The 12489-nt window shown below is 37.3% G+C and overlaps 1 protein-coding gene across 4 annotated transcripts in view; it reads right to left on the bottom strand.

Annotated features, from left to right (window-relative positions):
* Positions 1–12489, bottom strand: part of Ranbp16 (Ran-binding protein 16) — a 164646-nt gene that overhangs the window by 94386 nt on the left and 57771 nt on the right. For all 4 annotated transcript variants that reach the window (XR_016192796.1, XR_016192795.1, XM_089232902.1 and 1 more), the window contains exon 12: positions 10620–10764. Coding sequence is in view for 2 of the 4 variants with exons in the window: in XM_089232902.1 (XP_089089028.1) it covers positions 10620–10764 (145 nt within the window). In the remaining 2 variants the exon portion in view is untranslated. The remainder of the gene's footprint in view (positions 1–10619; positions 10765–12489) is intronic.

Genomic DNA, 12489 nt, shown 5'->3' with positions numbered 1-12489 from the left:
AGAGACTACAGAAAATTTGACTTTTGTTTTGTTCCTGCTATGCAATTTTTCCTGATGATGCCAACCACTAGTGTTGGAGAAACGTTGAGCACAAACTGAAATAGACTATGGTCTTCAAGCATGAATAATCAATTTCCATGATAATTTTTTCTGCTGAGCAATCAGGAGTTAAAATATTTGATATTCAACTCAAGTGGGATCCCTAAGTCACCATGATAGTCGCTATATCTTTCCTCTAAAGGTGGCCCTTGTAGTGTGTCAAAATGTGTTAAAATTCCTGGTTTTTTCTTGTTTTTTGACTTTATCATTGGTTCTTCAAGATGTTACAAGTGGTTCTCCTCCTAATTTGGCAATCGGCCAAATTCCGTGAATGGCCGTTAGATTCACACAGCAAGCAGCTTATGATTAATGAGCTAAAAAAAGATGAAGTAGCAAAGTTCTGTTCAAGAAGTCAATTCTATAGACTCAGTTCCACCAGAAAAACACATGACTTCCTCAATTAACAGAATGTGTTAGCTTGAACGAAAAATTGTTACAAGCTTTGGGGGACACAGATTTTTATGCGGACCTGATTGCAATCACAAGGCCAGAAATATATTCAGTGGAACTTTGGTTTGCCAGCATAATTCTTTCTACGAATGTACTTTTAATTCAAAACACTCAAATATCAAATCAAACTTCTCTATAGTAAGTACACTGAAGAGCCAAAAAAACTGGTACACCTGCCTAATATAGTGTAGGGCCCCTGCGAGCACGCAGAAGTGCCGCAACACGACGCGGCATGGACTCGACTAATGTCTGAAGTAGTGCTGGAGGTAATTCAGGCCTCCCCAGCACAACCCAACCCGCAAGGGTAAAAGGCTTATATCCCTGGAGGGACAGAGCCTGGGCCGTGGCTGGTCTGTCGGAGGTAATTCAGGGTTCCCAGCAAAATCTGCTTGATCATTTCCCTGACCAAATTAAAAAATTTCCCTGACCAAACACTGTAACGTGCATAATAATTCTAAACCATCCAATATCACTCTAAATTATCACCCCCCCCCCCCCTGTATTCATGGGGGGTTACATTTCAGGGGTGGGGGGAAAATATGGGAAATCTGCGGAATAACCGAAAACATAGTTTTATTAGTTTACCTCGTTTCTTGAACATCATGAGAAGAGCAGGATGACGCAAAAGTATAAGGGAATGTAAAAGAGGGTGCAGCGATTGATTGTTGGTGATGTTGTCTGAAAGAACATTGCGATTTCTGTTTGTTGTTTCTTCTTCATATCATCAAGTATGTTGGAGTGTGTCGACAAGACTTCCTCTGCCAATTTTTCTACATGTGAAGAATGTACCATAGAGGGATCTATATCATGAAAATAATCTATTCAACTTGCGAAGCCCTCCCCTATGTTACTCATGGTGAACTTGTATTTTACTTCTTTATTTTGATTCGTCTGGTACCGCTTGTTTCATGAGCAATCAACTGCATTGATTCTTCCTCTGTCAATGCCTCTGAACTGCTATTAATTAGCTGTTCGACTTCTCTTCTATATCCATATCATTGAACCCTTTTCCACCCACCTGTTTCGCTAACATGACAATGTCTTTTATAATCTCTTCAGTTGGCTCTGTAAAAATGGTTGTGTCCTGGAGTGCACATGTGGCCAAAGATCAATCCAACCAAGTTGATTGTTTCTCTCTTAAGAGCTGCCATGGTTCTAGTGATGACAGTAATGGCATTAGTGATAGCGTAATTCTTCCATACCTTCGAGATATTTTCTGCATTTGCATGCACAATCATCTTCATTGAGTGACATGTATAGTGAGCCTTGAATGCTCGCATTACCCCTGATCAAGGGGGCTAAATGATAGATGTTGTATTAAAAGACATATAACAGACTTCCACACCATCAACTTTGAACTAACTGACATCTGGGTGTCCAAGAGTTTTATTCAGTATCAAAAGAACTTTGAATGGCATGTCTTCACTCTCAAGGTACTTCCGGACTTTTGGAATGAAACATTGTTTAAACCAATCCAGGAAAAATGTTTTCATAGTCAAAGCTTTTCTAATGATCATCAAAAATACTGTGCGGGAGATTTGACTCACCCTTTCCCTTCAATGCTCACGGATTCATAGATTTAAAAATGATGGTGGGCTTTACCATGTACCCATACACATTTGCACAAACAACATAGTAAGTGTACCTTAACTACCGTAAGTCTGCCTTAAACATAACATAACATAACATAACATAACATAATTTACATACATACATAATAACATAAACCAGGGGCTTGCTTTTCTTCATGGGTGATAAATGTTTTCTGCGGCTTTTTCTCCAAAATAGTGCAGTTTCATCAGCGTTAAACATCTGCTGAACAAAGAAAGTCTGCTACTAAACTTTTTAGCAAAAAAACCCTGCATTTTCGGTATGAGAAACCCGTGGATTGCATAGGCGATGCAATGTTTTTACTGCCACAGGTGCAGCTACACCCACGTCTGACCGAATTTCAGATTCCCTTTCCTTGATATATCTCACAGTAGATTCGTCGATTCTGTAATGGCAAGCCACGGCAGCAATTGACTTACTTTCGCCAAGCATAGCCAATATATTCAATTTTTCTTGTAAAGTTTTCACTTTTTTTCCTCCTTTCAGAGTATTATCAGTAGCGCACTAGACAAATGAGCCATTCTAAACACGCACAACTCAAATCTTGTAAACAAAACATGTGAATGGCGATTGCTGAGCATTGCTGGAAAAAAAAATTCCAATGAAGAAAAAAAAAAACACAAATACAGGAACCATGAATATGGGGAGGGCCGAATGTATAACATTTTGTGATAATATACCATTGAAAAGCACATTACAGACAGAATGTTAATATTTTGCCACCAAATCAAATTGTGTATATGATCTTGCACACAATACCAGTTTCCTTGGAAATCTCACACACAGATAATTGAATTCAAATCATTCTTCAACATAAAAAGGTTAAAGGTTCTCAACCCACAGGCAGGAGAAAAAAAGCAAGAGGAAAAAATGTTTTTTCAGAAGAGATAGAAAAGAAGTTAGAGCTGGTATTGGCTTTGTTTTCAACAATGGAAAGGCCAGTCTCTCCTCTTTAGACAGCTACCATCATCTATTTACTCAGAGGGCAGATTGTTCCTTGGCCAACATTGTTTTCCAGTATGTAAAATCCCACACTTCAACTGATAACACACTTCTCTCAGTACGGGATCTGGTGGAAAATGCTGATAAGGATTTTTTTCCTCCCTCTGAGGATCTGAAAAATAATCTTCCATAGAAAAAAGTGAAGGTAAACCACTTGAATGTAGATTTATCCTCTGATTTTTTTCTCCTTCAGATTTTCCCTGACTTTTCCCAAGTATTTAGAATTTTCCCTGACTTTTGACAAATATTTAACATTTTCCCTGACTTTCTCTGACCGTTTTCCAATTAACTGACTTTCCCTGATTCTCCCTGACTTTCCAGGTCATTGGGAACCCTGTAATTGACACCATGAATCCTGCAGGGCTGTCCATAAATCCGTAGGAGTAAGAGAGGGTGGAGATCTCTTCTGAACAGCACGTTGCAAGGCATCCAAGATATGTTCAATAATGTTCATGTCTGGGGATTTAGGTGGCCAGCGGAAGTGTCTAAAGTCAGAAGAGTGTTCCTGGAGCCACTTTGTAGCAATTCTGCACGTGTGGGGTGTCGCATTGTCCTGCTGAAATTGTCCAAGTCCGTCGGAATGCACAATGGACATGAATGGGTGCAGGTGATCAGACAGGATGCTTACGTACCTGTCACCTGTCAGAGTCGTATCTAGACGTATCAGGGGTCCCATATCACGCCAACTGCACACGCCCCATACCATCACAGAGCCTCCACCTGAACAGTCCCCTGTTGACATGTAGGGTCCATGGATTCATGAGGTTGTCTCCATACCCGTACACGTCCATCAGCTCGAAGCAATTGGAACCGAGACTCGTTAGACCAGGCAACGTGTTTCCAGTCCTCAACAGTCCAATGTCGGTGTTGTCAGGCCCAGGCGAAGCATAAAGCTTTGTGTCGTGCAGTCATCAAGGGTACACGAGTGGGCCTTCGGCTCCGAAAGCCCATATCGATGATGTTTCGTTGAATGGTTCACACGCTGACACTTGTTGATGGCCCAGCATTGAAATCTGCAGCAATTTGCGGAAGGGTTGCACGTCTGTCACGTTTAATGATTCTCGTCAGTCGTCCTTGGTCCCATTCTTGCATGATCTTTTTCCGGAAGCAGCGATGTCGTAGATTTAATTTTTTACCGGATACTCGATATTCACGGTACAATCGTGAAATGGTCGTACATGAAAATCCAAATTTCATCGCTACCTCGGAGAAACTATGTCCCATCTCTCGTGCGCGGACTATAACACCACGTTCAAACTCACTTAAATTTCGATAACCTGCCATTGTAGCAGCAGTAAACGATCTAACAACTATGCCAGACACTTGTTGTGTTATATAGGCGTTGCCGACCGCAGCACCGTACTCTGATTGATTCCATAACTCTTTATTTGCATACGCATGCGTGTACCAGTTCTTTTGGCTCTTCAGTTTAATATAAACTTAAATGATTTGTTTCTTGACAGTCTTCCTCATGACAGCCATGATTCTTTGCAAAAGAAGAGTACATTTAAAATTTTTTTGTATTTTTACTTATTTTATATTGAAGGCTCAAATATTTCTGGAATGATAACTAAGAACAAGGAAGTTTCACTTCGGAATCCTTGCTTGCATAAAAATCAGGGTTGGAAAGTTTTTGAAATAGGTGGTAAAACTGTAAAATAGGTTTTTGTCAGTTTTTGCCAAGTGATTGTTTTGCAAAAATTGATTGTTTCCCTATTTATACATGAGACATTATTGTGCATTTTATTATTTTCTAAATGCAAATGGGATAGTTTTGAACACAAACTTTAGTTTTAAAGAACTTATTCTTTTAAAAATTTAATTTTAATTTTAAAAGAATTAATAAATTTTAAGGTCAGCAAGTTTTCGCCATTGCTGGAAAAACTACAGTAAAAAATGTCCTGGCAGAAATAGGTATTTGCTAAGCACCAACACATTCTTTCCACATTTATTTTGTATCTAGTATCATTTCAGAAAAAATTAGGATGGGAATGAATAGGATGGGTCATGAGTTATTAATATACTGTCAATCTAGTGTTTCGATAAGGGGACAAACCAGTATTGTTTCGAAATATATACAAAAGATATAAACTATATACACTGCTCAAAACAATTAGGGGAGCACATAGTTTTAACAAAATTACGCAAAAATGTATACCGATAAGTAACATAAAATGAATCATCCATAATTTAAAGCCTAGCAGGAAACGGAAGAAGAAAACTTCATATGCAAATCAAAGTTCATGACGTCAAAAACCAGAAAAAGGAGATAAGGGCAGAAATCGGGATGTTGCAGAAACGTCTGTTTTACTGCCATAACTGTGAAATTCGATTGCGCAGTATTTTTTTTTGAGACAAGGTGACTTGAGGCTGTCTCAACAACGTGATTTACCGGAATCCATGGCATGGCGTGTTATAGGCAGACTGGAATCCGGGCAAACACAACGTAGTGTTGCGGACGCTGTTGGAGTCGCCAGAAGTGTTGTTGCAAGGCTGTGGAATCGATTCCAAGAAACAGGAAATGTTAGACGTCGACCAGGGCAAGGTCGGCCACGCGCCACTACAGCAACTGATGACCGGTATATACGGTTAACAGCCCGTCAAAACAGAACAAAGAATGCTACACAGCTGCAAAGACGGTTGCTCTTGGCAACAGGACGAAGGGTGTCCAGTCAAACAGTACGTAATCGGCTTCATGAGGGAGGGCTCTATGCACGTAGGCCAATGGTCTGCATTCCATTGACCCCACGCCACCGTTGGGCCCGAAGAAGATGGGCTGCTGAACATTAAGATTGGGAGCAACATGATTGGAGCCAAGTGTTGTTTACAGACGAGTCCCGATTCAGTCTGGAGTGTGACACCCGACGTGTTCTGGTATGGAGGGACAGGGGCACTCGAAAAAACCCCGCATTCGTTCGTGAAAGGTCACAATACAGACGAGCTGGTTGGATGGTATGGGGTGGAATCAGCATAGGCGGATGTACGGACCTGCATATCATTCGGAATGGCACTTTGACGGCCCGAAGATATGCAGACGAGATACTGCGACCTCATGTCATCCCTTACGCTGGAGCCATTGGAGATTCCTTTGTTTTCCAGGATGATAATGCCCGACCGCATAGAGCTCGTCTGGTGGAGAACAAGCTTGAAGCTGAAACAATACAGCGTATGGAATGGCCAGCGTGCTCTCCTGACCTGAATCCAATCGAGCATATTCGGGACATGCTCGGACGACGCATTGCTGCGCGACCAAGGCCGTCTGTTACTGTCCAAGACTTGCAGATTGCACTTCTTGAGGAGTGGAACAGTATTCCCCAAAGTCTGATCGATAACCTCATCGCATCCATGGCAAACAGGTGTGCAGCAGTCTTAGCTGTTCGAGGAGACCACACACTTTATTAAAACTCATGCATCATGTCTAAACAGTACTTTTTTTTATCTTTTACATGTAACCAAATTGTTGCCCTAAATCATATTTTTTCCATATTTTCAAAGAATTACAGCTTAATTCCAAATTTTTTTACGCCTTTTTTCTGTATTGCGCATTGATACACGTGTACTATCCATTGTATGCCAATACGTGGCCGTCTCGCACAGTTTTCTTCACTTTTTTGTTTGCTTCCCTAATTGTTTTGAGCAGTGTATATAAGTATATATATATAACTAAGCTCCTTCCCTTATGGACAATTTTATTTGCTTATAATCATTTTTTTAGTCAGTATGTTAAGTTAATATCTGTTTATTTATTTCTAAATGTATTTACCATATATTGCCATAAAAATTTTGGAATAAAAAAAGAAAAGAAACAGATTCTAATCTTTATCAAATTTTGTTATGCAGTATTTGTTGTATAAAGAAACATTCTTACTTTGGAGATTATTTCACAATTTGACAATGTAAGCCCTGATAGACACTCAACTCTTTTTATGAGCTTGTGCTATGAATGTCACTCCCATTGTCAGTAGCATTTTGAAGAATGGGTCCAAATAAAACAAGAGCTGTTAAACTATTCAAGTGTTTCATTAATACACATATAAATTTCAATAACGTATTCCATTAAAATAATAAATAGAAGCCTTGAAAAGTACTTGAAAATGGCCCAAAAATTTGTTAAGACAGCCTTGCCTGCAATGAGAGTAAGTGTAACTGTCAACATTATAATTGCGATCACACGATGCTTAAAAGTCAATATGTATACTGCTGTGCAGTAGTGTGATCATAGTGACAGACTCACATCGCAAGGACTCCAGTTCCAACCCCACCAACGAAACAGTTGGTGGTCGACTGAAGTTGGTTTTCTGAGGTTCCCAACATCGAGGCATGATGCGAGTCTGTCTCCCCATTAAAATTATTGCTACAGAAAGCAACAGGCCTACAACCAGGTTTGGCAGGTTTCTGACAACAGTTTTTGATGGTTTACATCATGGTTTAAACTGTCATGTTAAAAACCTCAAATACCACTTTTGAATATAAAAATTTGTTGAAAATACACACATTAATTGCATGTAATATTTAAAGAGACCATGTTATACAAAGAATGAATACTGAATATGATTGTGAAATAATTCTCTACTCTCCAGAATTGTTTTGAACAATATATATGTATTTTTTCTTGTAAAATATACAATTTGAATGGAGCATAGCATAAAAGCATAAAAGCATAAATGCCGCTGTGGTGGTCGAGTGGTTATAGTGACGGACTCGCGATGCGAGGATCCGGGTTCGAACCCCACAGTGGTGGTCGGCTGAAGTTGGTTTTCTGTGGTTCCCAACTTCAAGGCGCAAATGCGAGCCGATCTCCCCGTTAAAAAGTCTCGCCACAGAGAGCAACAGTCCTACAATGATAAATAATTCAATCATAACACTTCACTCATAGTTAGAAAAACTGGTGGCAGATGGCAGCACTACACATAACAAGCATTACAGAGAGAGAGAAAAAAAACTTCACGTCACGTTTCATTACACGTACACGCACATTTCCCGCATGTACCGATTCGTTGTGGCTTCCGCGGGGGGGGGGGTGCATGTGCGGTGTAGCAGTAGTAGGTAGGGCCTCCAAAAAATAATGGCTCGGGGATCCATGATGTTCTTAAGTCAGCCACCTCGTTGGGCAATTTGCCTGTTGTGGCGTGGTATTTGTATTTATATTTAGCAGAAGGAAAAATGGTATGGAAGGAAAAAAAATACTATGGAACTATTTGATATTCTTCAATTCCAGATAATTCTCAAACTTGAGAAATTTCTTCAACTGCTTACATGAGTGTATGCACATAAGCTGCTGTACTCTTTTCATAATGGATAGGTTTTTAATAGGTTTTTAAGAAGGTGTTTAAAAACTTCTTTTATGTCATATGTAATGTTTTGATTTCTGCTATTATTAAATTATCTAGATAATCACTGAGAGAGATACTTATAACAATACTCTTATTCTGCATAACATTAAAATATAGCTAGCAACCAAAATACTAAATTGTAGTACTAAAATGTCCTTTAATTTGGCAGTGCTGATTGTATATGCTTAAGAAAAACTGCTATAACTTATTCTTAATGCAAAAGTAAGAATAACTATGGAAACAGTTATTTTCCTGATATTATGCTGAGGTGAACTCGGAAAGAAAAGTCATCACGTCTATGCCGGGACTCGAACTCAGGCCCTCTTGCATACCGGGCAAGCATGCTAGAGGGCCTGGGTTCGAGTCCTGGCGGACACGTGATGACTTTTCTTTCTGAGTTTACTTCAGCTTAATATCCAGAAAATAACTGTTTCCTTGATATCTTGGGCTGAGAAAAAGTCATCTATCTCTCTCTACGAATAACTATGTTTGATTATGACATGGTATATTCACCAGCATTTATAATGTGATAGTTTTCAAATTAAATTTGTATCTAAACATGCATAACAATGATTCAGGTATCAAGTTCTGCCAGCTCTGCTTTAATTGAAAATATTCTTTAAAACTCTGGATTTATACAACCTGAGCTAAGAAATATTTAGGTAAGAATATACGAGTTTAATTAGTGTATTAACAGACGTTGCGCAAGAATTTTTAATATGAAATAAAATTTTAGGCAGATCAGAAAATTTAAAATATCAAAATAGATATTTCATACTCAGTAATTATATCGCAATTAAACACATAAAACACTTTAATCTGCATAAAAGTAGGTTTTTTGTTATTTAACATATGTCAGGTTGAAAAAACTATTCAACAGCATTGACAATAAGTTTTTGACTGTTTTAATACTGAGTTAGCTTCTTAGATAAAAAGCCTGACGCTGATACCTAGGCCTATCCCACACATTTTGAATAAACAGCTCTGTTTCCCTTAGCAAATTGAACATGGGTAATCAGTAGATTAGATAAAATGGACCATAAAATTATATTATTTGTTCTAGACTTTGTCTGGCAAAAAATTCCAAAATTACAAATTATAAATATTTTGTTTTAATTATTGTAATAAATTATTGTTTAAAAATAAAACATAATATACAAAAAAGGTAAGTTCTCATAATTTTATGTTACCTATTGTGTTCAAAAAACCCAACGCTGCCTACAACAAATTCAATTATTACACTTCACTCATAGTGTGAAAAATAGATGGCAGCATTAAATAATTGCGCACAACACTAGATATGCACCCAGACTATTAGATATAGGGTTACGAGATTCGAAAACTGAGAAAGGAGGATGCCTACTCGTGCACCCTTAGTGACTTGACTTATCCACATTTTCACAATATAGATGGCACCACAACAATAATTTTTCCCAACTCTAAAACAGAGCTGCTAAAAAAGAGCAGAAACAGAAAAAAAAGAGGACAAAAAAAGTGAATTTCCCAAAACGTAGGAGGATGCTTGAAATGACATCGAAAAGGAGGACAGTTCGTAACCCTAGTTAGATACAACTGCACACTTCCAGCACAACCCATTCTGTGGTAAATTTTCCATGGCGTTAGACCGGAGTTGTGCTTAGTTTAAAAGAAAGCCAACACTTATATGAAACTCTCTTGTGGTGGGGGGGGGGGGAGGAGGGCTAGACCTCATCGAGGAAGCTTCACTTTACATACTACCTATTCCTATTACAAGATATCAGTATTTTATCGTCAAAAATTTGTTTTAAATTTTTGCTTGTATTGTCAGACACTAATCATTCATAAAGTCAACATTTGTGAAAAATTTTTGCTCATCTTGCAAAACACTTGAAAACAGTTACTCCTAACCTGGAGTTTTACTGCATATATACATGTAACTTTTATTGTTTCAAATTCAAATTTTATTGTAACCAAAAATATATGTTGTTAGTTATACCAGTTTTCATCCTTATAGAAAGATTTTACAATTTAATGATTTAATTGATGATTATGTAAATATTATTGATCCCAACACATTTCTATGGAAAAAAATAGAGAATCATTCTTTACAGATATTATTCTGCTGCAGGCAAAAAATCAAAATACCTTCTTGTATAGCTGTCTGGATATCAAGCTCTGCTGATGTTGCAGTCGAGTTCAAACACTCTTGATACGCTTGTGCAGACTGATGGAACAGCTGCATCAATAATGCACAAGTTTTTCCATATTCACAACGGCCTATCACAGACAACTGTAGAAATAAATAATTTCAGTCAGAAGAAATATATCATTTTACTGCATGAAAGTGAGCAGATTTTTTCTAAGAATAGTTCAAAATACACTTGAAAAACACCACCTGCAAATAATATGATTTTTAGGAATGATTTAAATTAGCAGCGTATGTCATTGTCTTGATAATGGGGGAAAAACGATACAATAATGAATCAACATATGAGTATCTCTCATTACAAAAGGCTAATTCCTCAACAAATATGCTGCAAACTTTTTTTTTTCTTCTTAAATGAATTTTCTTACATTATTTCTAAATTGGGTTACTGTATTTAGGCTCTCTGAAATCTTTATTTTTTATGGGCATATCTTCTCGTTTTTACTTTATTTTCCAGTCACCTAGTTGAAAGTTTGCCTGTTGTGACTTCAAAATTTATATTTGTATATAATTGCTTCCAGCACGTGGCCTTAATTTTAACCTAATCCTGTATTTCTTTATGCATTTGGCAAATAGGTCTATGAAATGAAGTAAATTTGTTTTGTGTAAGCGACAGTGCTTCCCCTCCCAACTCTGAGAAAAATAAGACAACGATGGGAAATCTTATTTTTCTATTATTTATACTGTATGCATATTCATATTTTATCCCAAAAAAAAGAAAAAAAGGTCAGTTTCTTTCTCTTATCAAATGCTCGCTTCACCCACTGGCAATTAATGGACAGGTTGGCGAGTGAAGCAAAACATGTTCAAGAGTGATAAAAAATTTTAACACTTTTTCATATTGCTAAAATATGAGGATTTTAAGGAGGAAGGTTATCTTGGAATTGCAAAAATACAAAGCATCAAGTTAGGCAAGATATCTTGTAATTGTTGCTGATAAGGTTAAAGCATTTAGTGTGTGCCACATCACAATTTGATAACAGTAAACATACTCATGCCAAAAAAAATTCAATAATTTCATAAAACTTATATTTTTTCTTTAATTACTCCTACTTAAATGAATAATCGAATATTATCCAGGGACGCCGCAACATATATGCTCATGCTGCTAAAGCAACACCAATCATTTGAATGGTATTGCTCAGCAACACTAATATCATCATTCAAATATAGCTCATTCCCCCTCAGTTCAGGCGATGGGAGATTTACCGAAAACGGGACATTTTGTTGAATGTATGACGTATGGTCTTCATACATATCCAAGTGAACATTATGTTCATTACTCAAGCAATACCAAACATTTTTTACTTCCGGCGTCCCTGATATTATCAAATAATATAAAAATTCTAATATTTTGTTCAGAACTGACTGGATATGCAAGCTTTCCCCTAGGAAAAAATATTCAACAATGAGATGAGGATACTGAGATGGTTAAAAACAAAATTTAAATCAAAAAATCAGTGAATGATCTGAAATTTCTAAAATAGCTAATGAAAAGAATTTCAAATTAGACAGATACAGCTTTACTTGAGTCTAAATTATCAAAGCAAGACAAACATCTTATGCTGGAAGAAGTATCTAACGTTTTCAAAAAAATGATGCCCAAAACAATTTTGGGAGGTAGCTATAGGCAAAATGGGTATGCTAGCGCTAGCAGATTGTTAAGACCATTTGAGTGGTTTATGTAGTGAAATATTTCCAAATATGGCTGAACTTTAGGGATTTTAAAAAGAGAATTCAACAGATTAAAAGATAAAACATAAGTGAAAGGAGAACATTAGTGAATGTCCCAAGGAATAATATCAACTT

This window comes from Pholcus phalangioides, unplaced genomic scaffold (assembly GCF_987345545.1).
Source record: "Pholcus phalangioides strain wild (caught in Gottingen) unplaced genomic scaffold, Ppha-v1.0 ptg000007l_1, whole genome shotgun sequence".
Lineage (NCBI taxonomy): Eukaryota > Metazoa > Arthropoda > Arachnida > Araneae > Pholcidae > Pholcus > Pholcus phalangioides.
The sequence above is the reverse complement of the archived record's forward strand: the minus strand, read 5'-3'. Positions and strand labels throughout refer to the sequence as shown.